General features: G+C 40.7%; 1 protein-coding gene across 2 annotated transcripts in view; it reads right to left on the bottom strand.

Moving 5' to 3' along the window:
* FRMD3 (FERM domain containing 3) overlaps positions 1-27,993 on the bottom strand; it is a 310,655-nt gene that overhangs the window by 39,193 nt on the left and 243,469 nt on the right. For both annotated transcript variants that reach the window (XM_082695239.1, XM_082695238.1), the window contains exon 13: positions 27,785-27,909. In XM_082695239.1, coding sequence (XP_082551365.1) covers positions 27,785-27,909 — 125 coding nt within the window. The remainder of the gene's footprint in view (positions 1-27,784; positions 27,910-27,993) is intronic.

Here is a 27,993-nt window from a genome sequence, read left to right on the forward strand (position 1 = left end):
GTCTGGATTCTCTTCCTTCTGTCAACCATCTGTCTCTAGCATTGCTGGTTATTTCTCCCCTGACAGTAGGAACACAGTATTGTTAAGAGTTTACCTGACCATCCCTGTAACTGTTGGAAAGTCACACAAGCTTATTGAAATACATTCGTTTTCAGTCTTGTAGAACGGTAATGACATTGGCACTTACGTAACCGGGTCCCTGATATGCAGTAGGCACTTAATAAATGCTAACTATTCTACTCTAGCATCATCAATATCATGGACCTTAGCTGTTCTGGTAATAGATATCACTCTGTAGTGTTTGGCCACTAGTTAAAATAGTTGTGGAGATTCACTCAAATTTTAGCTGTTAACTCCAATTAAAAAGATCATTAAAAAAAATTTAAATGTACTTTGTAATAAATTTAGACTTTAAATATCCAGAGTTAAGGGTCCTTGGGACTATCACATACCATAGAGGACTTTTCTAATATTCTTATTGATATAATAACAATATAATAATAATGTAAAATATTTTAATAATATATTTGTGATAGGACGAGTATATTCTTGGGAACAGAGAAGAAATGGAGGCCCTTCCCAATACAGGAACAGGCTAGATAGTCATCTGCAGAATTCAGTTTCCTCGTTTGTAAAATAAGACAACAATGTCTATCCTATCCATTTGGAAGAAATACTCATGAGTCCCAAACTATGATAACAGACATGAAAAAAACTCTAAACATGTAGGGTTGCTGGGGGGAGGGGGTTTGGGAGAAGGGGTGGGATTATGGACATTGGGGAGGGTATGTGCTTTGGTGAGTGCTGAGAAGTGTGTAAACCTGGTGATTCACAGACCTGTACCCCTGGGGATAAAAATATATGTTTATAAAAAATAAAAAAATAATAAATAAATAAATAAATAAAATGGCAAAAAAAAAAAAAAAAGATGCTTTGGCATATTGGATACTCATACACTTATTATCCCCTTGTTAGACGAGGCATTTGCTGAGTGCTTCCTGCCTGTAAAATGAGAACACTGCTCAGTGGGGCCAGGCATCACCAGGCAGGGGCAGGAGAAGAGCCAAATAAAAACCCTCTGGAGAATTACAGTTGCAAACAGAAGAGAATCCAAACACCGCAGCTGGGCTCTCCGCAGCACCATGGCAGGGAAAGAGAATGCTCTTTGCAGGAACTCCATGGCTGCAGAGCATTGGAGCATAAGGGCTCATCCATCTGTTTTCCTGGCCTTCACGTACACTGAGAAGTGTGGCATCTCTAAATAGGCAGCTTATGCAGGCCATGCATGAGGGAGAGAGGCAGGGAGGCAGAGCCCTCTGTTGGGGCTGCCTGTGAGGATTTCTAAATAAAGGCCAAAAACCTGAGAGAGAGAGAGAGAGAGAGAGGGAGAGATGGATCAGGGAAGAGCCCCTCTGATACCTCTCTGCTCTCACTTTATCAATACGTAAGATACTTGCTACGTTCTGAGCAAGAGAAACGGGTCTTGCAGCACCGGGCTGAAGAGCTGGGGGCAAACACTGCAGTTCCTTCCACAGCGGAACGGAGGGGAGAGGGGGCAGGGAGGGGACGCACGGGGAGGTGTAATAAGGCAAGGCTGGCTTCCCGGTCTCCGGCTGCGCAACCATGAAGATGGTATGTCACTAACCAAGTCAGAGCAGGAGCAGTTGTGAGGCTGGAACTTGGGGAAGGAAGAGAGCATGTGCATAGTTGTAAATCCCTTAGGTTTGATGTGTTAGGTGTGCACTGTTGTGAGGTCCCCAGGCACAGGTGGCCAATAAGGAGCTGATGGTTCAGGGTGGCAGAGTGAGCTGAGTGCTCTGTGTAGAGGCTAACACAAGAGAGACAGAAAGGGGGTCAAGATCACCCTGGTCAGTGAAAACCCTGTACCCAGAATCCCAGTCTGGTTATTCGCAGTTCAGCAGTCTCTCCATGTCGCTGCCTTGTCTTTCTCTAAACACTAGCAAAATGCAAGCTTTACTGTCTCTAATCAGGGGAAGATAATATTCTGAAATGTTAATAGAATTCCTTCCACCCAGAATTCCTGGAAGCCTTTTCTTAATCCTCAGCCCAGAGATCACACCTAACCCATCCATCAATGAAGCAATGACCACAAATACTTGACCATTAATTTCACAAACTATAAATCCAAGGCAGAAAGACCTTCCCCACCTGCAGACTGGACAAAAGACTCCATACTCTGAGTGAAGGAGAATCAAAAGGGCCATGAGGAGAGGAGAAAGTGACATAAGGGACCCAAATCACCAATCAGTACCAGCTGCTGACAGTACCAACAAGCCTCATGGGAGTCATTACCCAGCAAGCCAACTATAGACAGTGCATCAACATAACTCTCCCTCCCCTGTCTAATTTACCTACTCTGAGATATCTACCACCCTTATGCACTGGCCCAAAGCACTCTTAGAACCCTATGAATAGGGATGCCTAGGTGGCTTAGTCAGTTAGGCATCCAATTATTGATTGCAGCTCAGGTCATAATCTTAGAGTCTTAGAGTGCTGAGCGTGGAGCCAACGTGAAATTCTCCCTTTCTTTCTGCCCCTCCCCCCACCCCCACTTGTGTACTCTCTCTCCCTATAAAAAAAAAAAAATTCATTCACAAAAGTTAGATTTAAAAACCAACAACCAACCAACCAAACAAACAAACAAAAACAAAAAAGGCCTGTGAATAAAGACAGGGCCTGGATACCTATAGTTTCCCAACTGTAGTGTGTTGGTAACTCAAAAGGGAACATTCCATAGATGTCCATAGATGAAACCAGCAGAAGTTTCCCACAGGTTGGATGGGGACTAGAAATTTCCCAACTTCATGGCACTCTTCAGAAGCAGACATGAGGATCCCTTGCAGAATTCAAACCATTTTGCTGACCAAGGCTACCTATAATTCAGATTCTTCCTTTCATGTAAACACAGTGCTTTCCCTCAATCCTGGTTGAACCTCAGGCTTAAGGTTCCCTGATATTCCATGACTTAGACCCAGCAAGGCAATCTATGGATAGTATACTTTGTCAGATGCCAGTTCAGCCCCCCAGATATTTCCCTGGAAGACGTGGGTCACAACACTGATCTTAAAGTCTCCAAAGAGAACAGCATCCCTTGTTCTGTGTTTAGTATTTTCTACCAAGAATCTAGTGCCTTTGTCTATGGACAGAATGAATTTGTTTTCTTACCACTTCGACTTTATTATTTCACTCCCTCCACACAAGTCACCATTACAGATAAGCCATTTTTCTTGGAGTAAAGGAAATGAAACTCAGCTGCATTAATAAATGGAACTCTAGGTTTTTTTTTCTCCATTTTTACTCAACAGCTATGCAGATGGTGTTCAGGAACAGGGCATCTGTATCTCTCTGTGGGGAGGGAAAAAATCCCCCAAAACAGGCTTTTCTGGACCCATGGGTTCCCTGAGTAGCTACTGTGTAACCAAGAAGCTGAAGGTAGCAGGACCCAACCCTTCTGCCCAATACACCTTGAGCCAAGAGCCTCTTTTGTATGCATTCTAGTTACGTACTTAAAAAAGGAAACATGTTAGGTCAGTAAATGCAAGAAAATGTCCAGCAGAGCACTCTAAGTTTTGCCTTTCACATTATCAAAGATTGTTTTTTAATTGTTACACTTGGTTTATAAGGCTACCATAAGACACATTCATATAGGGGTGCCTGGGTGGCTCAGTGGGTTAAAGCCTCTGCCTTCAGCTCAGGGTCATGATCCCAGGGTCCTAGGATCGGGCCCCACATTGGGCTCTCCTGCTCAGCGGGGAGCCTGCTTCCCCTCTCTCTCTGCCTGGCTCTCTGCCTACTTGTGATCTCTGTCTGTCAAATAAATAAATAAAATCTTTAAAAAAAAAAAAAAGACACATTCATATATAATTTGGTGGGAGATGGGGGAGTAAGAGATATTTTTATATATTTATGTGATTGAATGATGTATGTCAATTAAAATTATTGATACTCGTTGTCATAGGAATGTTCCTGTGATATTAATGAAAAAGCAGATTAAAAAATAATATCTCTGGTGTAAATCTATGTTTGTTTCTATGTTTGACTATAATAAGAGATGAGGAAGGACACTATATAATACTTAAAGGGTCACACCCTGTCATCTAGTAGTAAAACTTACAAATCTTAGTGACAAAGAGAAAATCCTGAAAACAGCTTGGGACAAGAAGTCTGTAACATACAATGGTAGAAATATTAGATTAGCAGTAGACTTATCCACAGAGACCTGGCAGGCCAGAAAGAACTAGCATGATATATTCAGAGCACTAGATGAGAAAAATATGCAGCCAAGAATACTAAATCCAGCTAGGCTATCATTGAAAATAGAAGGAGAGATTAAAAAGCTTCCAGGAAAACAAAAATTAAAAGAATTTGCAAACACCAACCAACCCTACAGGAAATACTGAAAGAGGTCCTCTAAGCAAAGAGAGAGCCTAAAAGTAACATCAGAAAGGAACAGAGACAATATACAGTAACAGTCACCTTACAGGCAATACAATGGCAAAAAATTCATATCTTTCAATAGTTACCTTGAAAGTAAATGGACTAAATGCCCTAATCAAAAGACACAGTGTATCAGCATGGATTTAAAAAAACAAGACCCACTGATATGCTGTCTGCAAGAAATTCATCCTAGACCCAAAGACATCTCCAGACTTAAAGTGAGGGGGTGGAAAACAATTTACCATGCTAATGGACATCAAAAGAAAACTGGGGTGGCAATCCTTATATTAGACAAATTAGATTTTAAGCCAAAGACTATAATAAGAGATAAAGAAGGGCACTACATCATATTTAAAGGGTCTGTCCAACAAGAAGATCTAAAAATTGTAAATATCTATGCCCCTAACATGGGAGCAGCCAACTACATAAACCAATTAATAACAAAATCAAAGAAACACATTGACATTAATACAATAATAGTAGGGAACTTTAACACCTCCTTCACTGAAATGGACAGATCATCCAAGCAAAAGATCAACAAGGAAATAAAGGCCTTAAATAACACACAGGACCAGATGGACACCAAAGATATATTCAGAACATTCCATTGCAGAGCAACAGAATACACAGTCTTCTCTAGTGCACATGGAACATTCTCCAGAATAGATCATATTCTGGGTCACATTCCAGGTCTTAACCAGGAACAAAAGATTAGAATCATTCCCTGTATCTTTTCAGACCACAGTACCTTGAAACTAGAACTCAACCACAAGAGGAAATTTGGAAAGAACTCAAATACATTCTCAAATAAAGAGAATTCTACTAAAGAATGAATCGGTCAACCAAGAAATTAAAGAAGAATTTTTAAAAATCATGGAAACAAATGAAAATGAAAACACAACAGTTCAAAATCTTTGGGATACAGCAAAGATGGTCCTAACTAGGAAAGTATACACCAATACAGGCCATTCTCAAGAAACAAGAAAAGTCTCAAGTATGCAACCTAACCCTACACCTAAAGGAGCTGGAGACAGAACAACAAAGAAAGCCTAAACCCAGCAGGAGAAGAGAAATAATAAAGATCAGAGCAGGAATCAATGAAATAGAAACCAAAAGAACAGTAGAACAAATCAACAAAGCTAGGAGCTGATTCTTTGAAGGAATTAATAACATTGATAAATCCCTGGCCAGACTTACCAAAAAGAAAAGAGAAAGGACCCAAATTAATAAAATCATGAATGAAAGAGGAGAGACCGCAACCAACAAAAAATCTCCCAACAAACAAGAACACAGGGCCAGATGGCTTCCCAGGGGAATTCTACTAAGCATTTAAAGAAGAATTAATTCCTATTCTCCTGAAACTGTTCCAAAAAATAGAAATGGAAGGAAAACTTCCAAGTTCATTTTATGAGGCCAGCATTACACCTTGATTGCCAAAGCAGATAAAGACCCCATCAAAAAGGAGAATTGCAGATCAATATCCCTGATGAACATGGACACAAATATTCTCACCAAAATACTAGCCAATAGGATCCAACAGTATATTAAAAGGATTATTCATGGCCAAGTGGGATTTATTCCAGGGCTGCAAGGTTGTTTCAACATCCACAAATCAGTGTAATACAATACATTAGTAAAAGAAAGAACAAGAACCATATGATACTCTCAATAGATGCTAAAAGATCATTTGACAAAGTACAGCATCCTTTCTTGATCAAAACTCTTCGTAGTGTAGGGATAGAGGTTATTCATCTCAATGTCATAAAAGCCATCTATGAAAAACCCACAGTGAATATCATTCTCAATGGGGAAAAGCTCTCAGCAAGGTCAGGAACACAGCAGGGATGTCCACTATCACCACTGCTATTCAACATAGTACTAGAAGTCCTAGCCTCAGCAGTCAGACAACAAAAAGAGATAAAAGGCATCCAAATCAGCAAAGAAGAAGTCAAAGTCTCACTCTTTGCAGATGATATTATATTTTATGTGGAAAACCCAAAGGACTTCACTCAAAATCTTCTAGAACTCATACAGGACTTCAGTAAAGTGTCAGGATATAAAAATCAATGCACAGAAATCAGTTATAGTTCTATACATCAACAACAAGACAGAAGAAAGAGAAATTAAGGAGTCAATCTCATTTATAACTGCACCCAAAACCATAAGATACCTAGGAATAAACCTAACCAAAGAAGGAAAGAATCTGTACTCAGAAAATTATAGAGTACTAATGAAAGAAATGAAGGAAGACACAAAGAAATGGAAAAACGTTCCTTGCTTATGGATTGGAAGAACAAATATTGTGATGTCTATACTACCTAGAGCAATATACACATTTAATGCAATCCCTATCAAAATACCATGAGCATTTTTCACAGAATTGGAACAAATAATCCTAAAATTAATATGGAACCAATAAAGACCCCAAAGAGCCAGAGGAATGTTGAATAAGAAAAGCAAAGCTGGAGGCATCAAAATTCCGGACTTCAAACTCTATAACAAAGTTCTAATCATCAAGACAGCATGGCACTCGCACAAAAACAGACATATACATCAATGGAACAGAATAGAGAGCCCAGAAATGGACCCTCAGCTCTATGGTCAACTAATCTTCGACAAAGCAGGAAAAAATGTCCAATGGAAAAAAGACAGTTTTCTTCAACAAATGGTGTTGGAAAAATTAGACAAATACGTGCAGAAGAATGAAACTGAACCATTTCCTACATCACACACAAAAATAGACTCATAATGGATGAAAGACCTCAATGTGAGACAGGAATCCATCAAAATCCTTGAGGAGAACACAGGAAGCAACCTCTTCAACCTCAGCAACAGCAACTTCTTCCTAGATGCATCACCAAAGGCAAGGGAAGCAAGGGCAAAAATAAACTACTGGAACTTCATCAAGATAAAAAGCTTTTGCATAACAAGGAAACAATCAACAAAACCAAAAGACAACTGACAGAATGGGAGAAGATATTTGCAAGTGACATATCAGATTATGGGCTAATATCCAAAATCTATAAAACCCAAAGAACAAATAATCCAATCAAAAAATGGGCAGAGGATATGAACAGACATTTCTGCAAAGAAGACATCATGAAAAAGTGCTCAACATCACTCAGCATCAGAAAAATACAAATCAAAACCTCAATGAGATAACCCCTCACACCAGTCCGAATGACTAAAATTAACAAGTCAAGAAATGACAGATGTTAGCAAGGATGTAGAGAAAGGGGAACCCTCCTACACTGTTGGTGGGAATGCAAGCTGGTGCAGCCACTCGGGAAAACAGTATGGAGGTTCCTCAAAAAGTTAAAATAGAGCTACCCTATGACAAAGCAATTGCACTACTGGGTATTTCCTATAACAATATAAATGTAGCAATCTGAAGGGGCACGTGCATCCTAATATTTATAGCAGCAATGTCCACAATAGCCAAACTATGGAAAGCGTCTTGACGTCCATCAACAGGTGAATGGATAAAGAAGATGTGGTATATATATACATACATCTATCTATCTATCTATCTATATATATATATACACACACACACATACACATACACATTTCTCTTTCTCTCTCTGTATATATAAATAAACACACACAATGGAATATTATGCAGCCATCAAAAATGAAATATTGCCATTTGCAACAACATGATGGAACGAGAAGGTATTATGCTAAGGGAATAAGTCAGAGAAAGACAATTATCATATGATCTCACTGGGGAAGAGAGGAAAAATGAAACAAGATGAAACCAGAGAGGGATACAAACCATAAGGGACTCTTAATCTCAGGAAAAAAACTGAGGGTTGCTGGAGGGGAGGGAGGTGGAAGGCATGGAATGGCTGGGTAATGGACATTGGGGAGGGTATGTGCCATGGTGAGTGCTGTGTATTGTGTAAGACTGAAGATTCACAGACCTGTACTCTTGAAACTAATAATACATTATATGTTAATAAAGAAAATACATAGGTAGATTATACACATTAAACCATGGTTTGATGGCAGATCATGGCAGATGATGGCAGATACTTCTTTTATTTATGGTTTCTTTTATTTATGGTTTCTATATTTCCAAATTTTGATTTCAGATTAAAGGCTTTTGATTTCAGATTAAAACAGAACAAAACAACACAGAACAGAACATGCTTGGCTTCTAGTAAAGTCGAATCCCAGGAGAATATTTTCTTTACATGCTTTCTCTTATAAAAAAAAGGCTGTCCTGGCTCCAGTTACAAATGGATTCATTTGCTAATTTGCCAAATATTAATTTAGCTCCACTATGCACCAGAACATCTTTAAGGTGCTGGTGATAATGTGGGGGACGAGGCAGACAAAGTCTGGTCTCATGCAAAAGACATTTCAGTCAAAGGAGACAGTCAATAAACAGGACAAATAATTAACAAGTGTTCAGTAGTGCTAACCACTGACAAAAATCAAACAGGATGATGGCATGAAAGAGAACAAATAAGTAGGCTGGGAAAACTAATAGAATTGGGTAGTTAAGGGGCGCCTGGGTGGCTCAGTGGGTTAAGCCTCTGCCTTCGGCTCAGGTCATGATCCCAGGGTCCTGGGATCGAGCCCCACATCGGGCTCTCTGCGCTGCAGGGAGCCTGCTTCCTCCTCTCTCTCTGCCTGCCTCTCTGCCTACTTGTGATCTCTGTCAGATAAATAAAGAAAAAAATCGTTAAAAAAAAAAAAAAGAATTGGGTAGTTAAGGAAGACTTTCCAAGGAGCTGAAATCTGAGATAAGACTTAAAAGCTAGCCTTGTGGAGACCAGAAAAAAAGCTCTTCTAGGTAGATGAAAAAGCTTATGCAAAGGTCCTGAGGTAACAATGAACTTATTGTTCTCCTCATACTGGAGGAGACTAGGAAGACCAGTACCAAAGGAACACATAGATTCAAGAAGAGAGCAGGAAATGGTCTAAGAGTAAGCAGGGGGCAAAGTGTAGACCAGAGCAAGGAACTTAGATTTTATCATAACTAGATTTAAGTTCCATTTATGAAATATCACCTGCCTGCTGTGTGGGAAATATGGGTGGGGGGAGAGGGATTAGCGTAGAAGCAGAGATCCTGTCTATCAAGGAGTCAGAAGAATGAATGCAACTGGAGTAGTACATGGGCCATGTTTCTAGGACATATATGAAAGGTTAAAGTGAATAGGATTTTGTGGATGGATTTGACAGTTTAGTATTTTATGACCACTGGGTAGAACATGAGCTTTTAAAATCAGACTCCTGGGGACACCTGTGTGGCTCAGTCAGTTAAGCATCTGTTAAGTGTCTGACTCAGTTTCAGTTCAGGTCACGATCTCCTGGATCATGGGTTGGAGCCCTGCATCAGGCTCTGCACTCAGCGGGGAGTCTGCTGGAAGACTCTCTCCCTCCGTCCCTCCTCCTATGCGCTCTAAAATATGTAAATCTTTTTAAAAAATAAAATAAAATCAGACTCCTCTATTCAGGATGGGGCAAGTGCTAGGAAAGAGTCTTGTCTGAGAAGGAATGGAACATGGCACTAACAGAAGACAGGAAGGGAGATTCATGCAAGCTGTTAATCCAAAGAACAGGGCAAGGTACCCCTGCCTCCAGGGTCAGGGTTGAGAGTATGGCCTAGTCCCAGGGAGAGGGGCCGTTAAGGTCCTGGAGGAATAGTGTACCCAGGGCAGCATGAGGGCAGAGACTCAGGAAAAGGAGCAAGGCTGGCATGAGGACCAGAAGGAGACAGGACAGAGCAACAGAGAAAGCCCTGGGCTTTGGCTTCTCAGTAACCACCCTTCGCCCCCCAGTCAGGTCAGAGCATGGTTGGCTCTAGAGTCAAGGCAAGGCTAAGCCTGTATTTAGGGGCAAAACTGTATGGCTCAGGCAGGGACTGACAAGCCCATAGGTCACAAGGGATGCTTTAAGTTTTGAATACAGATACTCCTTCCTTTAATCACAAAATCTAGTCTATGTTCAGATGATCAAGTGGGTCATCCTGAAATTCCTATTATTTTCCCTTTTGGTCAAAGCATCTGCCCATTTTCACATTTCCTATGCTGAAGTGGAGGTTTGTGGGTTAAAAAAAATTTCCAAATTGGACTCCTCTTCTAAAAGGAGATGTTAAAGGCTGGGAGAGCTCTTTCAGGTGGGGAAATACTCATTTTATATTCCCTTTTAAATGAGCTGCTATTAGTTTTCAATTTTATGCTGGAGATTTGCAACTCACAGAAAGAAAGGAGAAAAAAATGTAACCCGGCTTTTATAGATGGTCGTGCCCCAAGCTTACTATTTCTTTAGCCACATTTAAAAAGAGGTGTATACTTTTTGCTTCCCAAAATACCAATAGATTATCCAAAAGCATAGTTTTAAGAGCAGCAGCAATTTGGGGGGAGAATTATGAAAGAACAGAGTGGCAAGGAAACCCCAAAATCATCTCATCTTGTTTTATAAAAGAAGAAATATGATCCAAGTGACATCAGTGCCCAGCATGTACCCAATAAGAAGTAAATGTTTATTGAATGAAGGAAGGAACACACCAATGAATGAATGAACTGAACACAGTCTCTTTTTTTTTTTTTTTAAAGATTTTATTTATTTATTTGACAGAGAGAGATCACAAGCCAGCAGAGAGGCAGGCAGAGAGAGAGGAGGAAGCAGGCTCCCTGCTGAGCAGAGAGCCCAATGCGGGGCTTGATCCCAGGACCCTGGGATCATGACCTGAGCCGAAGGCAGCGGCTTAACCCACTGAGCCACCCAGGCGCCCCAGAACACAGTCTCTTTATCCAATACTCTGCCCCCCACCAGAGAGGCCCCACTCAGGTTATGTCCTGAGCCCACCCAGAGAGTGGAGTCTGGGGCCCTTGTAAGTTGGGGAGGCAGGGCTACCCCAGAGCATTTTAGTGGAAGTGACGTCCCCCCTGCCATGTAGCTCAGCAGAGGCCCAGCCTGTGCTTGGGTGACTCACCCGGGTTTGTCAGTGTGGAACACCAGAAGCACGCAGGATGGTGTGTCACCACCGTAACCAGAGCGCATAGATCTCACATCTATTTTAGGAATCTGTGGTTTGGGCATGAACAGGGATTTCAGTTTCAAAAACATGCCCTGCCTTTTCTTGTATGTCGACTCATCGGGAAGATCTACAACAGTTCTAACTGGACCTATTCTGGGGACGGGGGTCGGGGAGCAATGCTGGTGCATATTAGGAATAAATGCGTATTTGTTTATAAATTAAATACATATACAGATATGTTTATGTATTATGTCCATTATAAAAGTTACACAATAGAAACTTCCTAAGAAGGTGATAAAAGTAAAATGCCAATAAAAGTCTGCCTCGTTTCTTCCTCCACTCCAGTGGGCCATGGTGTGCACACACCACACATGCACCCCACTCTGAAAGCCATGGCTCTAGAATCCCCAACTCCCCATTAGCCAAACTGAGTAAGAGGCTGTACCCCACTCTAGATGGCATTGGACATGCACCCCAATGGACACCCCCAACATCTAGCCTATGCCAACTGACCAGAGACTTTTTTCTTTTGATTTATTACACATTTATTACAGCATCATAGAATCCAGAAACTTCTGAGATTATAAAATCAACTTAGAACATGTTATTCTTACCATTCCGTGAACATATTATAATTTCCTTATATGAGCTTCTTCCTCTCTTTACCTGTGGCAACATATACCACTCCTGCAGACACTAAAAACTTTAATACGCTCAAACTATTAAAAATGATTTAAAAATAAAACTGCCAGAATCTCTTTCCTGAACCCTGCCCATACTGCTTATATTGCGAGGAATCTACTATTACAGGTCTAGCTATAAGAGTGGATCTAGCCCAACACTTTTTTCCCACTTAATTCTGAGTCTTCACAGAAGAGCAGGGAGGGGGCAGATTCTGTGAGACCCTAACTCAAGCTAAGCCTGAGTATCACAAAGAACATTTAACACAACCGACCCACTAGCAAAAACACTAGAAAAGAGAACCCCATGCTGACTCTGGAAGGCATCTAGAATTCAGATAATTATAGCCTCTGCTTTCGAATGACAATGGCTTAGTACCGTTTTCACTTTTCCCCTCCTGTGGTTTCTTAGGGATGCGATGGGAGTGCTTACTTGTCTAAGTGCCAAGCAAAATCTCTTTCCACCGCAGACCACACTCTGGCTGTCACAACTACTCACACCTGCGCCCTCCCCTGGCTCACATTCCAGCCCTCGGGAGACCATGACTGGATTACTTCATAGGACGTTTGACTGACAGATTTTTTTTTCCCACCCCAGCTGAATTCTTTAAAGCAATTAATTATTACGACTTAGCCACAGCAGCAAAGCACCAACCTGAGCAAGAGCAGGGCTTTGGGATATTCTATACTGAATGGCTTTCACTAATGAGGCAGAGATCCTTAACACAGAGTAATGAGCAAATGAGTAATTAGAACTTGGCCCAAAGTGAACCATTCCTTATTTAACAAACTCGGCTTTAAAATCAGAAAGTGATTCCCAGAAGGCAACATGCTTCCTGCTCAAAGTCTGGGCTTTCCCCTTTGAGGAATTCTGCCTGGTGTGGCACACCTGTCCCTGTTCTGAGGCAAGGTGATGCTCTCCAGTGTGCAGGAGGTCTCCAATGAGTCACTAGATCCTGGCACTCTGTGATCGAAAACCTGAAGACTCAGCCCATGTGCCAAAACAAGCGGCAGCTCTTCTCACTGAATCAGACTCCCTATACTTACGGAAGTCCTCTCTTTTTCCATTATGCCAAATGAATTATGAAAATACATGCAGTTCGGGGCACCTGGGTGGCTCAGTGGGTTGAGCCTTCGGCTTGGGTCATGATCTCAGGGTCCTGGGATGGAGCCCTGCATTGAGCTCTCTGCTTGGCGGGGAGCCTGCTTTCCTCTCTCTCTCTGCCTCATTGTGACCCCTCTCTCTTTCTCTGCCAAGTAAATAAATAAAATGTTGGAAAGAAAGAAAGAAAGAAAAAGGAAGGAAGAAAGAGAAAGAAAAGAAAAAAAAAGAAATACAGTTCTTTGGGCACTGGTTCTGTTTTGTCCATTTTAGGTGTGTTTGACATCATCTAAGATACCCGGGCCAGGAATCTGACAGCCAAGACCCAGTTCCCACTCTGGTACTTATCCAGCTAGTGACTTTCTTCTCCTCTCAAGGCCCAGACAGCAAATTTGATGCTTTGCCAGCCAAGAGCTAAAATCAAGGATATTATGTAGGTACTTATATAATCATTTAAAATATAACCATTAGGTCTTGGGCTAGGAAAAAAAAGGGCATTAGGCCAGCCACAAGCGAAAGTTTGCAGATAACTGTGCCAGACCATCCTCAACATTCCCTCTAGCCACCAAAAGCTGCAAAAAATATTCCTGAGGCCAAGTTCCTGTTCTTGTTACAGAAGATCGAAGCCATGGCCTTGGAATTTGACATTGTTATTAAGCAAAAGAATCGAGTTTAGAGCTAGTAAGTAGCAAGAGGTATTCAAGTCTACTCTTCTTACCTTATAGCCAATAAAAATGAGTCTTGGAAAAGTGGAACTTCTGGTCTATGGTCACCTCGCTGCCTGGTGGGAGGGGCCAAGACCAGAGCACGTATTTCCCTGCTTGTCCAAGGCATCAAGGGCCAGACACAGAGAAGCTACACGAAGCAATGCTATGTTTATACTGAGGAATACAGTAATTCATAAAATGAACAGTTCAAGGGAATTAGCCAATGATAGAACTGAAATGGTTCACACTGTTGGTGTCTTATGATGTAAAATATAAAACCCTTGCAAGATATAATGTGCTTAAATGGCATCAGAACCAAGGCATTTAGCTTCCTTACAGCCCGGTAAATACTTAACATTTCAAAGATCTCCTTCAAGTGAACACACTTCTTAGTACTTGACTGGCCAGTAAATACCAGAAACCGAAGTTCCAAAGATGAAACCAACCCCAGAGAAAAGCACAAAAAGGGAAGTTGGCAAACTTTTGAAGAGCTCACAAACGTGAACTAGCAGAGCTCGCTCAGGCCTTTATCTTGGCCCCAAGTCGTTCCTTGCATCTCCTACCCTAGAGGAGGTGCCACCCCAAACTTCCAGAATTCAACAGATGTGATAACAAATTCCGAATTTTGACTTTGCCAATCTAATACAGCAATTATAAGTAAACCGAGATGTTTTTCTCTGCTCTGTGGCGGCTCCTAGCTCCCACAGAAGCAGGTTTGGCTGCTGACTATCTATCAGCAGTGAAAAAGTTCAGGAGAACCCAAACTTCTGCAATGCTAAAAAGATGCTTGAAAGAGCCTTTTTATTTTTATTTTTAAAGATTTTATATATTTATTAGACAGAGATCACAAGTAGGCAGAGAGTCAGGCAGAGAGAGATGAGGAAGCAGGCTACCCACAGTGCAGAGAGCCCAATGTGGGGCTCGATCCCAGGACCCTGAGACCAAGACTTAAGCTGAAGGCAGAGGCTTTAACCCACTGAGCCACCACCCAGGCACCCCTGAAAGAGCCTTTTTAGGAGTCTCTTCTTATTCAGGGTATTAATCCATTTATCTGCATCTGTGTTAAATGTGCTCCCAATTCACTGTTTGACCTAGAGTTCAATTTATGGTATATCTTTCTGCACTAATGCTTTCAACAGTAAACAAACAAAGCAGAAAATTTAAAAACTATACACAAGAGATGATTGCACGGCATTACAATGCACAGGGAAGGAAACTGCTAACACATTTACATTGATTACCTCTAAGAAGTGGGACAATCTAAGAGGTGATTTTTTTCTGTTTTAGTATTTTCTAAATTTTCTAGATCATAATCAGTTTTACAATAAGAAAATAAAAACAAATAGCCACACAAAGCCTGTGGCAGGGACAAGTGCAGTTAGAACTGGTGCTCATTGGTCTGCCATCACCAGGTAGCAGTAACCACGAGAGAAAATGTGGTTCCATATGAACAGCTCCTGCTGTTTGATGAAATACCACATAAAAGAAACTTCAAAAAGACCAGTGCATTATTCAAAATGCACATCCTGACCTACCCTAAGTCAAGGGAAGAAAATTACTTAGCACAAGGGGGGGAAATGGCAAGGAAGAAAGACACTGAAGCCAAGAGAAGCAGGTACATATGCCTGAGCCATAGCCATGGAACTCCACAAAGGAAGAAAAGAAGGAAGAGAATTGGCACATCAGACCAGCGGGAAGGGGACTAGATTTAGCAGAGAGTGGAAAGGAATTCAGAGGCAGTATAATCATAGCAGCCTCGGGCTGTTAGAGACCTCACCAGTGATGTGACTGGAGCAACTGTGTTAGTGTATGACTGGCTCTGCCTTGTATAACTTTGAAAGACTAACATATGGAGTGGAATGGGGAAAAAAAAAAAAAGATCCAGCTGTATGTTGTCTACAAGAGACTCACCTTGAATGTAATGACACATGCACTGAAAGTGAAGGGATGAAAAAACATTTACCATGTAAATGAAAGTGAAAAATATAAAAAAGCTGTGGTAGCAATGCTTATATCAACAAAATAGACTTTAAAACAAAGACCATGTAAGAGATAAGGGCATTACATAATGATAAAGCGATCAATCCAACAAGGGGATATGACAACTGTAAATACCTATGCACCCAATACTAGAGCACCTAAATATATAAAGCAAATAGTAACAGACATAAAGAAATTTATGGTAATACAATGATAGCAGGGGTCTTTTAATACCCCAGTTACATCAATGGATAGACCATCCAGGCAAAAAATCAGTAAGTGTCTTTGAATGACACATTACATCAAACGGACTTAACATATATACCATCCAAAAACAAAAGAATACACATTCTTTCCAAGTATACTTGAAACATCCTCCAGAAGAGATGATGTTAGGCCACTAAAAAAGGCTCAAAAAATTTAGAATATTGAAATCATACCACACATCCTTTCTGACCACAATGGTATGAAACTAGAAATCAGTAAGAAGAAGAAGAAAAAAAAAAAAACTGGAAAGAAACAAAAACACATGGAAACTAAACAACATGATACTAAACCACCAGTGGGTCAACAAAGCAATCAAAGAAGAAATTTAAAAATAGAGATAAATGAAAATGAAAACACAGTAGTCTAGCCTAAATTTTAGAAATGCAGTGAAAGCAACTCTAAGAGGGAAATAAAGTTATACAAGCCCACCTGGAGAAACAAGAAAATCCTCAAACAATCTAATCTTACAGCTAAAGCAACTAGAAAAAGGAGAGTAAACAAGCCTAAGATGAGTAGAAGGAAAGAAATAATAAAGATCAGAGAATGAACAAATGAAATAGAGACTGAAAAGCAGTAGAAAGGGTCAATGAAACCAAGAGCTGGTTCTTTGAAAAGATACACAAAACTGATAAACCTTTAGCCAGACCCATCGAGGGAAAAAGAAAAAGGACCCAAATTAATAAAATGAGAAACAACAGGAAAATAACAACTGACACCACAGAAATACAAAAGATTATAAGAGAATACTATAAAAAATTACATGTCAACAAACTGGACAACCTAGGAAAAAAATGGATAAATTCCTATAAAAACTCTTCCAAAATTGAATCAGAAAGAAATAGAAAATCTGGACAGATCACTAATAACAAAATTTAATTTGTTATTTAAAAAGACTACCCCTGGGGATAAAAATATATGTTTATAAAAAATAAAAAATTAATTAAAAAAAAAAAGAAAGAAAAAAAAAAGACTACCAAAAAATAAAAGTCTAGAACCACACGGATTCACAGGTGAATTCTATAAAACAGTGAAAGAGGAGTTGATACCTATTTTCTTGAAATTATTCAAAAAAAATAGAAGAGAAGGGGACACTTCCAAATATATTCTATAAGACCAGTATTACCCTGATACGAAAACCAACAATAAGACCAAAAAAAGAAAACTATAGGCCAATACCCATGATGAATATAGATACAAAAATCCTCAACATAGTATTAGCAAACCACATTTAACACTACATTAAAAGGGTTATTCACTATGATCATATGGGATTTATTCTGGGGTTGCAAGGATAATTCAAAAGCTGCCAATCAATCAGTGTGATACACCACATGAAGAAAATGAAGGATAAAAATCCTATGATCACCTCATAGGTGCCAGAGAAAGCATTTGATGAAACTGAACATCCATTCATGATAAAAAGTCTCAACAAAGTGGGCTTAGAGGGAACATACCTCAACATAAGGACCATGAATTACAAACCCACAAGCTACTCAGTGCAGAAAAACTAAGAGCTGTTCCTCTAAGATCAGCAACAAGACAAGGATGTCCACTCTTGCCACTTTTATTCAACATAGTACTGGAAGTCTTAGCCACAACAATCAGTCAAGAAATAAAATGCATCCATACTGGGGTGCCTGAATGACTCAGTTAAGCATCTGACTCTTGATTTCAGCTCAAGTCATGACCTCAGGGTCCTGGGATCAAGCCCGAAGTTGGGATCCTGTTCAGTGGGGAGTCTGCTTGAGAATTCCTTCTCTCTCAATCTCCCTCTGCCTCTCTCTCCATTCTCTCTCTAAAATAAAAAACAGATCTTTTGAAAAAAATACTTCCATATTGGTAAAGAAGTTAGATAGATTGTCACTATTTGCTGATGACATACTATATACAGAAAACCCTTAAACTCTACCAAAACACTGCTAAAAGTAATAAATGAATTCAAGAAAGTTGCAGGATACAAAATTAACACCCAGTTATTGGTATGAATCAGTACTAATTGGGTACTAATAACAAAGTAGAAGGAGAAATTAACAATTGCCCAGTTCCCTGTTATGTCCTGAGGGGTGACTCAGGACATAACAGAGTGAGTTTATTTCTGGGGTCTCTATTCTATTCCATATTCCCCATGGAATATTTGTTCCCATCTAGGTTTCTACCTTTGTAGACAAAACACAGTCATAGCTCCAGGCTTGGGTTGTTCCTTTTCCTTTTCTCTTCTCCATTCAACCTTGGGAGAATCATGACCTCCAGAGAAAGGGATTTCCATTATCCAAGAATGATAAAACACTTAGAAATAAACTCAACCAAACTGGTGAAAGACCTGTACCCTGAAAACTATAAAACATTCACGAAAAAAAAAAAAAAAAAAAAACTGAAGATGACACAAGCAAATGGAAAGATATCCCATATTCATGGATTGGAAGAATTACTATCGTTACAATGTCCATACTACCCAAAGCAATCTACAAATGCAATGTAATTCTTATCAAAATACCAACAGCATTTTTCACAGAACTAGAACAAATAATAATAAATAATAATGAATTGCTGAACCAATCTCGAGAAAGAGGAACAAAGCTGGAGTTATCAGAATCCCAGATTTTAAGATATACTATAAATCTGCAGTAATCAAAACTGCATGGTACGGACACAAAAAGTAGTCACAAAGATCAATAGAATAGAATAGAGACCCCAGAAATAAACTCACGATTATATGGTCAACTAATCTATGACAAAGGAGGCAAAAATATCCAATGGGAAAAAGACAATCTCTTCAACAACTGGTGCTGGGAAAACTGAACAGTGACATTGCAGAAAAATGAAATGAGACCACTTTCTTACAACATACATAAAAATAAACTCAAAATGGATTAAAGACCCAAATGTGAGACCTGAAACCATAAAAATGTGGGAAGAGAGCATGGGCAATAATTTCTCTGACATTGGCAATAATAACACTTTTCTAGACATGTCTCCCAAGACAAGCAAAAGCAAAACAAACACACACAAGCAGGGAAACACACACCAAAAAAGCAAAAATAAACTATTGGAACTACGTCAGAATAAAAAGCTTCTGCACAGTGAAGGAAACAATCAACAAAAAGAAAAGGCAATCTACTGAATGGGAGAAAATATTTGCAAATGATATATCTGGTAAAAGGTTAGTATCTAAAACATATAAAGAACTTACATAACTCAACATCAAAAAACCCAAAAATCTAATTAAAAAATGGGCAGAAGACTTGAATTGACATTTTTCCAAAGAACACATACAGATGGCCAACAGGCATATGAAAAGATACTCAAGGTTGCTAATCATCAGGAAAATGCAAATCAAAACCACAATGAGATATCAGCTCACACCTGTCAGAATAGCAAAAATCAAAAAGACAAGAAATAATAAAAATTGGGGAATATGTAGAGGGGGAAAAAAAAAAAAAACCTTGTAAACTGTTGATAAGAATGTAAATTGGTACAACCACTATGGAAAACAATATGGAGGCTCTTAAAAAATTAAAAATAGCATCAGGGAAATACAAATCAAAACCACAATGAGATATCACCTCACACCAGTCAGAATGGCTAAAATTAACAAGTCAGGAAATGACAGATGCTGGCGAGGATGTGGAGAAAGGGGAACCCTCCTACACTGTTGGTGGGAATGCAAGCTGGTGCAACCACTCTTGAAAACAGCATGGAGGTTCCTCAAAATGTTGAAAATAGAACTGCCCTATGACCCAGCAATTGCACTATTGGGTATTTACCCTAAAGATACAAACGTAGTGATCCAAAGGGGCACGTGCACCCGAATGTTTATAGTAGCAATGTCCACAATAGCCAAACTATGGAAAGAACCTAGATGTCCATCAACAGATGAATGGATCAAGAAGATGTGGTATATATACACAATGGAATACTATGCAGCCATCAAAAGAAATGAAATCTTGCCATTTGCGACAACGTGGATGGAAGTAGAGGGTATCATGCTTAGCGAAAGAAGTCAAGCGGAGAAAGACAACTATCATATGATCTCCCTGATATGAGGAAGTGGTGATGCAACATGGGGGCTTAAGTGGGTAGGAGAAGAATCAATGAAACAAGATGGGATTGGGAGGGAGACAAACCATAAGTGACTCTTAATCTCACAAAACAAACTGAGGGTTGCTGGGGGGAGGGGAATTGGGAGAAGGGGGGTGGGGTTATGGACATTGGGGAGGGTATGTGCTTTGGTGAGTGCTGTGAAGTGTGTAAACCTGGCGATTCACAGACCTGTACCCCTGGGGATAAAAATATATGTTTATAAAAAAATAAAAAATTAAAAAATTAAAAAAATAAAAATTAAAAATTAAAAAAAATTAAAAATAGAAATATTATATGATTAAGTAGCTTCACTACTGGGTATTTACCTAGTAGAAGCAAAAACATTCAAAAACAATTCAAAAAAATATATGCATCCCTATGTTTCTTGCAGAGTTATTTGTAATATTCAAGATATGGAAGCAAGCTAAGTGTCCACCAGTAGATGAACAGATAAGGAAGATGTGGTATATACATATAATATGCAGCCATTAAAAAGGATGAAATTGTGCCATCTGTGACAACATGGATGGACCTAGAGGGTATCATGTTAAGTGAAATAAGTCAGATGGAGAAAAACAAATACCATATGATTTCATTCATATATGGAATATTAAAAAAAAACATGAATTAACAGTCCAACATAAAGCAGAATCAGACATACAAATACAGAGAACAAACTGATGGTTCCCAGAGGGCTGGAGGGAAGGATGGGCAAAACAGATGAAGGATAGAGGGAGACACGGGCTTCCAGTTATGGAATGAACAAATTGGGGAATATAAGGCATGACATACAGTCAGTGATAATGTATTAGGGTTGTATGGTGACAGATGGCAGCTACACTTGTGGGGAGCTGAGCACAATGTGTAGACTTGTTAAATCACTAGGCTGCACACCTGAAATAATGTAACATCGTGTGTCAACTATACTCAGATAAAAATAAAAGAAAGACCCTAAGATGCGAAAATGCAGTAGACCCCACAGGTCACCTGTTATGTGTTGGCTTGGAAAAGAGGGGGTCGAGGATAGAGCATGGTTGATGATGAGGACAATACTCCTTTCATATGCTCAAAATACCTTCCACGGGTGAACACACAGACTTTCTGGAATTTCAATGACATCATCTTAAGAAATCTATGGCTAGGGCTAGACAGTGTAAACAACCCTTTAAACACACTCTTGCCTCTCCATACACAAAGCCCCATCTGTGACACATGCACACACTCAAACACCCATGCGCAAACACACACAAACACTTCCAGGGACACACACACACACACACACACACACACACACACACAGCTAAATGGTGGCATAGGAGAGCTAGTTTTACCACTCTCCTTAATTTCCATCTATTCTATTCCATCTTTTCCATCATCACTTTCATTTCCAACCTATTTCACAGGTGCAGGCACATTCTCAATCAAGTGCAAGAAGAAGCAAGTGCAAGAAGCAAATCAAGTTCTCAAGAAGCAAGTGCAGCTTCAAGCCACCTTCAGTCCAACCACATTGCCACCCTTGAAGACACTCCTTTATGGAAATTCGGGTGTCCCCACTGTGCTTTTGTTTGCTAGCAAGAGGGTGTCAAACACTTTCAACTCTTATGCAGTTTTTGCTATCAAGGGGAAGAAAGCATGGTTTCCTGCCTATTTATTTATGCATGCCTGCCCCACTGCTCTGGTAGACCAGAGTGATGTTCACTGGGTGTCACTAATTGCCAGCTACAAAGTCCCATGTGCTTACTGTTATTCACTTTCTTTACCATAGTCCAGCATTCTCCTGTAACAAAAATTACACTCCACCAAGCATATTGCTACCCACACTATGGAGACCGTACCTCCATATGGCATGTGATTTTATTCAGATTAATGACTCCTTAAAATACCATTTTTACCCTGAACAATTCCCATTTTCAATTTTTTTCTTCTCCTGAAATTTTCTTTTCTTATTTTTCCCCCAAAGATTTTATTTATTTATTTGACAGAGAGAGAGAGCACGCATGCACAAGCAGGGGGGGCAGCAGAGGGAGAGGGAGAAGCAGGCTGTCTGCTCAGCAGGGAGCCCAATGCAGGGCTCGATCCCAAGACCCTGAGATCATGACCTGAGCCAAAGGCAGATGCTTAATGACTGAGCCACCAAGGCGCCCCCTCTCGAAATTTTCATAAGTTCCTCATAACACTTTGCAAATGGACTGCCCATTCTCAGAGAAAGTTTTCCATAGCATTAATCTACTTGGATCCTGTAACTGAGCAACTCTGGGGCAGTACTGAACTTTCCTGTTGCCTAGTGGTGCCTAGGAGTGGATTTTGTTTTTTTTTCTCTACCCAGACACAGCCAATACTTCACAGCTAATCCTCCAGCTGTCCTGTCGTGTGAATGAATGGGGTCACACATTCTCCCAGAGTGCCACTGGGCTAATCTGGGCAATCATGCTCTCCACAGCTGTCTTTGAGAAGCATGAAGCTCTAGGCAGAATAGAAAAAGCTTGTCAGACAAATGAGTGGTTATAACCCCGGAGAGTCATGATGGCCGCACAAACGCCACCACCATGGCACCCATGTGAGACAAGGTGCCAGGATCTTCCCAGGACCTCACAAAGACTGTGCCTCCAAGGGTCACGGTTAGGACCTTCTTTCTTCTCCCAACCTTTTTTAAAAAATTCCTAAAAAGACAACTCTTTTAACTCAGACTGTCAGCCTTGACCTGTTCTTGGATCCAAAACGTGTGGTTTGAAATTCCCCAAAATAAGAATCTGAACCACAATACAGAGTTGGGGAATAGTGATGTCCCAGCATTCTCCACTCCACGCCTGAAGCTCAGCAAAGCAATGCACAGTGTGTAACTCTCTCAAGGGCTCCAATGTCACTTAAGCCTTCCTGTGCCTCAGCAGTCCCCTCCTTACAGATTCACTCTTAGAGCCTCAGAGACAAGGGCAGAGCCTGGACAGGAGTCCCCGGGCTGCCCACCTGCCGGGGGGAAGCAGTGAGCCTTTCTCAACAACTCTACCACTTTATTAGCTTAGACGCACTGCCTCCTCCTGAGTCCACTCCCTCTGTCTCATTTGGCCCTTGGTTACTTATTTTCTGGGTTTGTGCAAAGGTTCCTGTGTGGTCTCTCTGCCTCCAACCCAGATAGTCTCAGCCAGGGGGCAGTTTTGTTCCCCAGAGGACACCTGACAACACCTGGAGACATTTTGGTTATCAAGACAGGTGGGATACTACTGGTGTCTGCTGGGTAAAAGCCAAGGATGCCGCTCAACATCCTACAAAGCTCAGGACAGCCCCCAACAAAAAATGATCCAGCTTAAGATGTCAATAGTGCTGACACTGAAAAACTCTGCTCCTGCCACACCTGCCTCAAATCTGCCCCCTTTACCCCACAAATGATATAAACCATAATTCCAATCAGGTCATTGCCATGCCTGAAATCCTCCAGTACCTCCCAAGTACCCTCAGGTTCAAGTTTAAACTCTCCTTAGCAAGTCATGGAGACCCATCATGATCCGGTCCTTTCTTAAGTTTGCCTGCCCTTTTTCACTTTTCCCTGACCTTTCTTCCCCAAAGCCACACCAGCAACCAGTGCAGGCAGATCAGGCCACTCACAACTCCCTCTGCCTGTCAGTCAGTTTTATGTCAGACACTCTAATCCGACTAAAGGGGGACAAGACACTCTCCAGGTAGCTTGAAGCACTGAGATCTCATGAGGCACACAGAAAAGTGAACACACCTTCAATTGGCAAGGCCAGAACCTACTCATCACCTCTGTGATTTCACTGGTGTGTCGCCAACAGGCTGTGAGCCTTGAGGAAGACAGCATCTACATCTTTATAAGGCTACAGCAACCTGCACACGCTAAGTGTGGTCTACCAGTTATACTGATTGTATTTGTCATAGATGTTGCATTAAGGAATGAATGAATTCCTAGCTTCTTTCAATTTGGCTCTTGGTGAAGCATAAAAAGCACTATAATATCAAAATACAAAGATGAAACTCAATTCATTACACTGTATGTATTAAGAAAGACAGTCCATTCACAAAGGTGGAGATATCTTTGTTTAAAGCGGTGGTCTCTGCCTCTCTTCTCTTTATATACCAGAGAAATACAAATCTATAAAATATTCATCCCTATGGAATGTCTAAATCCCACTGCCTGATACTCAAAGACAAGACATGGAGCAGAATCAGACTCTAAATTAGTTAACAGAGATCTAATGGTATCAAGAACACAGAGCTTGGGGCACCTGGGAGGCTCAGTGGGTTAAGCCTCTGCCTTCAGCTCAGGTCATGATCTCAGGGTCCTGGGATAGAGCCCCACATGGGGCTCTCTGCTCGGCAGGGAGCCTGCTTCCCCCCTCTCTCTGCCTGCCTCTCTGCCTATTTGAACACAGAGCTAGTTTCACTGTGGGAATCATAACTCTGAATTTCAGATTTTGCTCTCTTTCTTCTGTTGACTGAGAAGGTCATTCAATTCACTAGACACTTACTTAATAGTAAAATATGGCCGCCTTTACTTCTTTCCCTTTTAAGTTGATTCTATATCCTGGAGATTGATAGGATTTGTCTGAGCTTCAAAACCCACAAGATGTCCCATAAGGGGACTTCCTAATTAAAAAAAAAAAAAAAGTTTTCTTAGATATTTATAGAGCCGTTTTGGACTTTTTAAGAGAGTAACCTATCAGTTTGACTTTATAGCTGGTGAAAGAATTTAAGATTCTTCTTTAAGTAACTGGAAAAACTGAAAAGGTTGTTTATGGATTCTTATCATATATCATGAAAATTTTTATTTTTATTGCAGTTCATTGTAATGCATGTGTCTCTTGTCCATAGCATTTGTGTTAAAGTTAAGATTAGGATTTAGCAGTGGAACCTCATTAGAGAAAATGGAGCAAAATGACTTTTAACTGAATGGGGGAAAGGGACCAGGGGAAAGCTTCCCAGTTCCCTGTTATATCCTGAGGGGTGACTCCTAGGGCCAGAGTGACCTGACTTCCATAATCCCCATGGAATATTTGTTCCCATCTAGGTTTCCACCTCTGTAGACAAAACACAGTCACAGCTCCAGGCTTGGGTTGTTCCTTTTCCTTTTCTCTTCTCCATTCAACCTTGGGAGAATCATGACTTCCAGAGAAAGTGGATTCCATTAAACCAAATATTCCAGGTACAGAAATATGTAAGGGTCAAGGGCAAGCCACTCAAAATGTATCACAGTTCATATTGATTATTTTGAATTGAAGCTACTTGGTAAGTGACCAGTGCAAGGTCACTTGGACTCTCCTCTGTCCCTCTGAGAGCAAGAAACAAATCTCCATTATGAAAAACACGTTCCCTCTAATGAGAAGCAAAAGGATATCCTTGTCAGGGCCCCTGGGTAGCTCAGCCAGTTAAGCATCGCCTTCGGCTCAGGTCATTACCCCAGGGTTCTGGGATCGGGTCCCGCATCAGGCTCCTTGCTCAGCAGAGAGCATGCTTCTCCCTCCCTCTGCTTACACTCTGTCTGTCTCTTTCTCTGATAAATAAATAAAACCTTAAAAAAAAAAAAAGACATCCTTGTCACCAGAGATAAGGACTTCAAAGCTAAGAGAGCTGTACAAACCTTGTTATTTTTTTCCAATCTACTAGATGCTAGCCTAATGTCTGCTTAGAATTCCCTAATAATTAAAGCTCCCAAACACCTTTTTTCTTTATCCTGTCAATTCCTACCAAATTTATTGTCTCTTTGTCTGAAACGTATATAAACTGCCTGCTTCAATCGCTTCTTTAGGTCTCAATTTCATTTGGGGGCCTCCATGTGCACATAATAAAACTTGAGGGTTTTCTCTCCTGTTAATTTGTTTTATGTAAATTAAATCTTGGTCCAGCTGAAAGACCTCAAAGAGGAAGAATTTTTCCTTCTCTACAAGAGGGAAGTCCAGAAAAATCTCTGGGGATCAGAAATGAAAGCTACTTTTATTACAGGTGAAAAACATATAAAATCAGACAGGGTGCTGGAAAATATACACAAGCAACATAGACCCAGAGACCCTTGGGAATTTAACAGAGTTAGTTGCTACGACCAAGGCACAGGCCAGGAGTAGACCAAGGCCATTCTCCTTGTCACCACCTTGTGGCTCAGCTGGGGATAAGGATGTCTCCTGAGGCCCCACACTTCCTATCTTGCAATGGTTTCTTTCCACTCAAGGAATTGGGGGCATCTAAGCTGTCCAGTTCTCCTCCTCGCCATTAAGCTTCCTCTCAGGAAAAGACTTACTAAAAATTATTTACACTTCAGCGTGAAATACCTGCTGCTCCTTCTCCCAAGGGTATTTGCATCCCAAGCCATACACTCATTGTAGGCTGCAGGGTTTTCCCCTGTGGATGGGATTCGAGAATCGAAGCTGCAGCTAAAGGAGGTCTTTGGGGACAGAGAGACCTGCCCTCTTGAAACTGCCCAGTATCCATATTTTAAGTGATGAAACCCAAGTCACTAAGGAAAATCAATGTTGTGTTTGTGTTCAGGGTTCTAATAACTTTATTTTGAGTGCATTTTAGAATATACCTTGATAATTCATGTGGGAGATTTGCCTCTGAAATGTCTCCAGCAAACAGTGTGGGGAGATTCGTCTCTGAAGGAAGTAAAGTCCTTAAAAGCCAAAAAGGCCTAGATGCACATATAGTAGGACCTTAAAAATACAACAACTTTTGGGTTGAGGTGGACTATATGTGTTTTAGTTTGTATCAAAACTATCAGAGTGGGGTGCCTGGATGGCTCAGTGGGTTAAGCCTCTGCCTTCGGCTTGGGTCATGATCTCAGGGTCCTGGGATCGAGCCCCACATCGAGCCCCGCATTGGGCTCTCTGCTCAGCAGGGAGCCTGCTTCTCCCTCTCTCTTTCTGCCTGCCTCTCTGCCTACTTGTGATCTCTGTCTGTCAAATAAATAAATAAAATCTTAAAAAAAAAACTATCAGAGAAAGGGCTAAGAAAATGGTATGTAAGTATGAAGAAATAGTGAGGTAGAACAGAATGACCAATATAAAGACTTACAGAGAATTCTTTACAACCACTAATTTAATTATAATAAAAACTTACCATTCAGTAGAACTTTCTACAGTGGTGGAAATGTTCTTGGTCTGACCTCCCCATGATGGCAGCCATTAGCCACATGTGGCTATCACTCATCGGAAATGCAGTTTATGTGACTAGAACTTAATTTTTAATTTTAATGAATTTAAACTTAGTTTTAAATAGCCATGCATTGCGAGTGGCTACCACAATGGTGGGGGGGGGGGAGAGGTGGCTAACAGCATTACTGCTTTAACACATAATTTTTAGGACTGCTTTGTATCCATGGGCTTTTTCCTGGAGAAACTGCTATAACTCTCAAAATAATAGTCTTCCAGAAGCAAACAGCCTACTTCTAAGAAATAGTTTATGATTCATTCCATCCCCAACCCCAAACATTACCTAGGTACCCAGGATTGGCGCCTCACTCGTCCGCCATGGTAAGCCTGCAATGCCAACTTCTGGAAGGAAGGGTACTTACCCTCACCCAATGTAAGTTCCTCTTCTTGCTCATTGGGGGAAGGCAGCAGGGGCTTCAGGGGCTCCATGTTAATGATGAGCTGTTTGTTCAAGGAGTAGGAACTGCGGCTCTGAGTCATACTGGTTCTGAAAACAGACACAAATCAGAGGGAATTGGTTTTCATTGCGAATGCCAGCCCCTCCATCTTGGTTAGCTATCCAAGTTGGGAA

This window comes from Mustela nivalis (assembly GCF_964662115.1).
Source record: "Mustela nivalis genome assembly, chromosome: 13".
Classification (NCBI taxonomy): Eukaryota; Metazoa; Chordata; class Mammalia; order Carnivora; family Mustelidae; genus Mustela; species Mustela nivalis.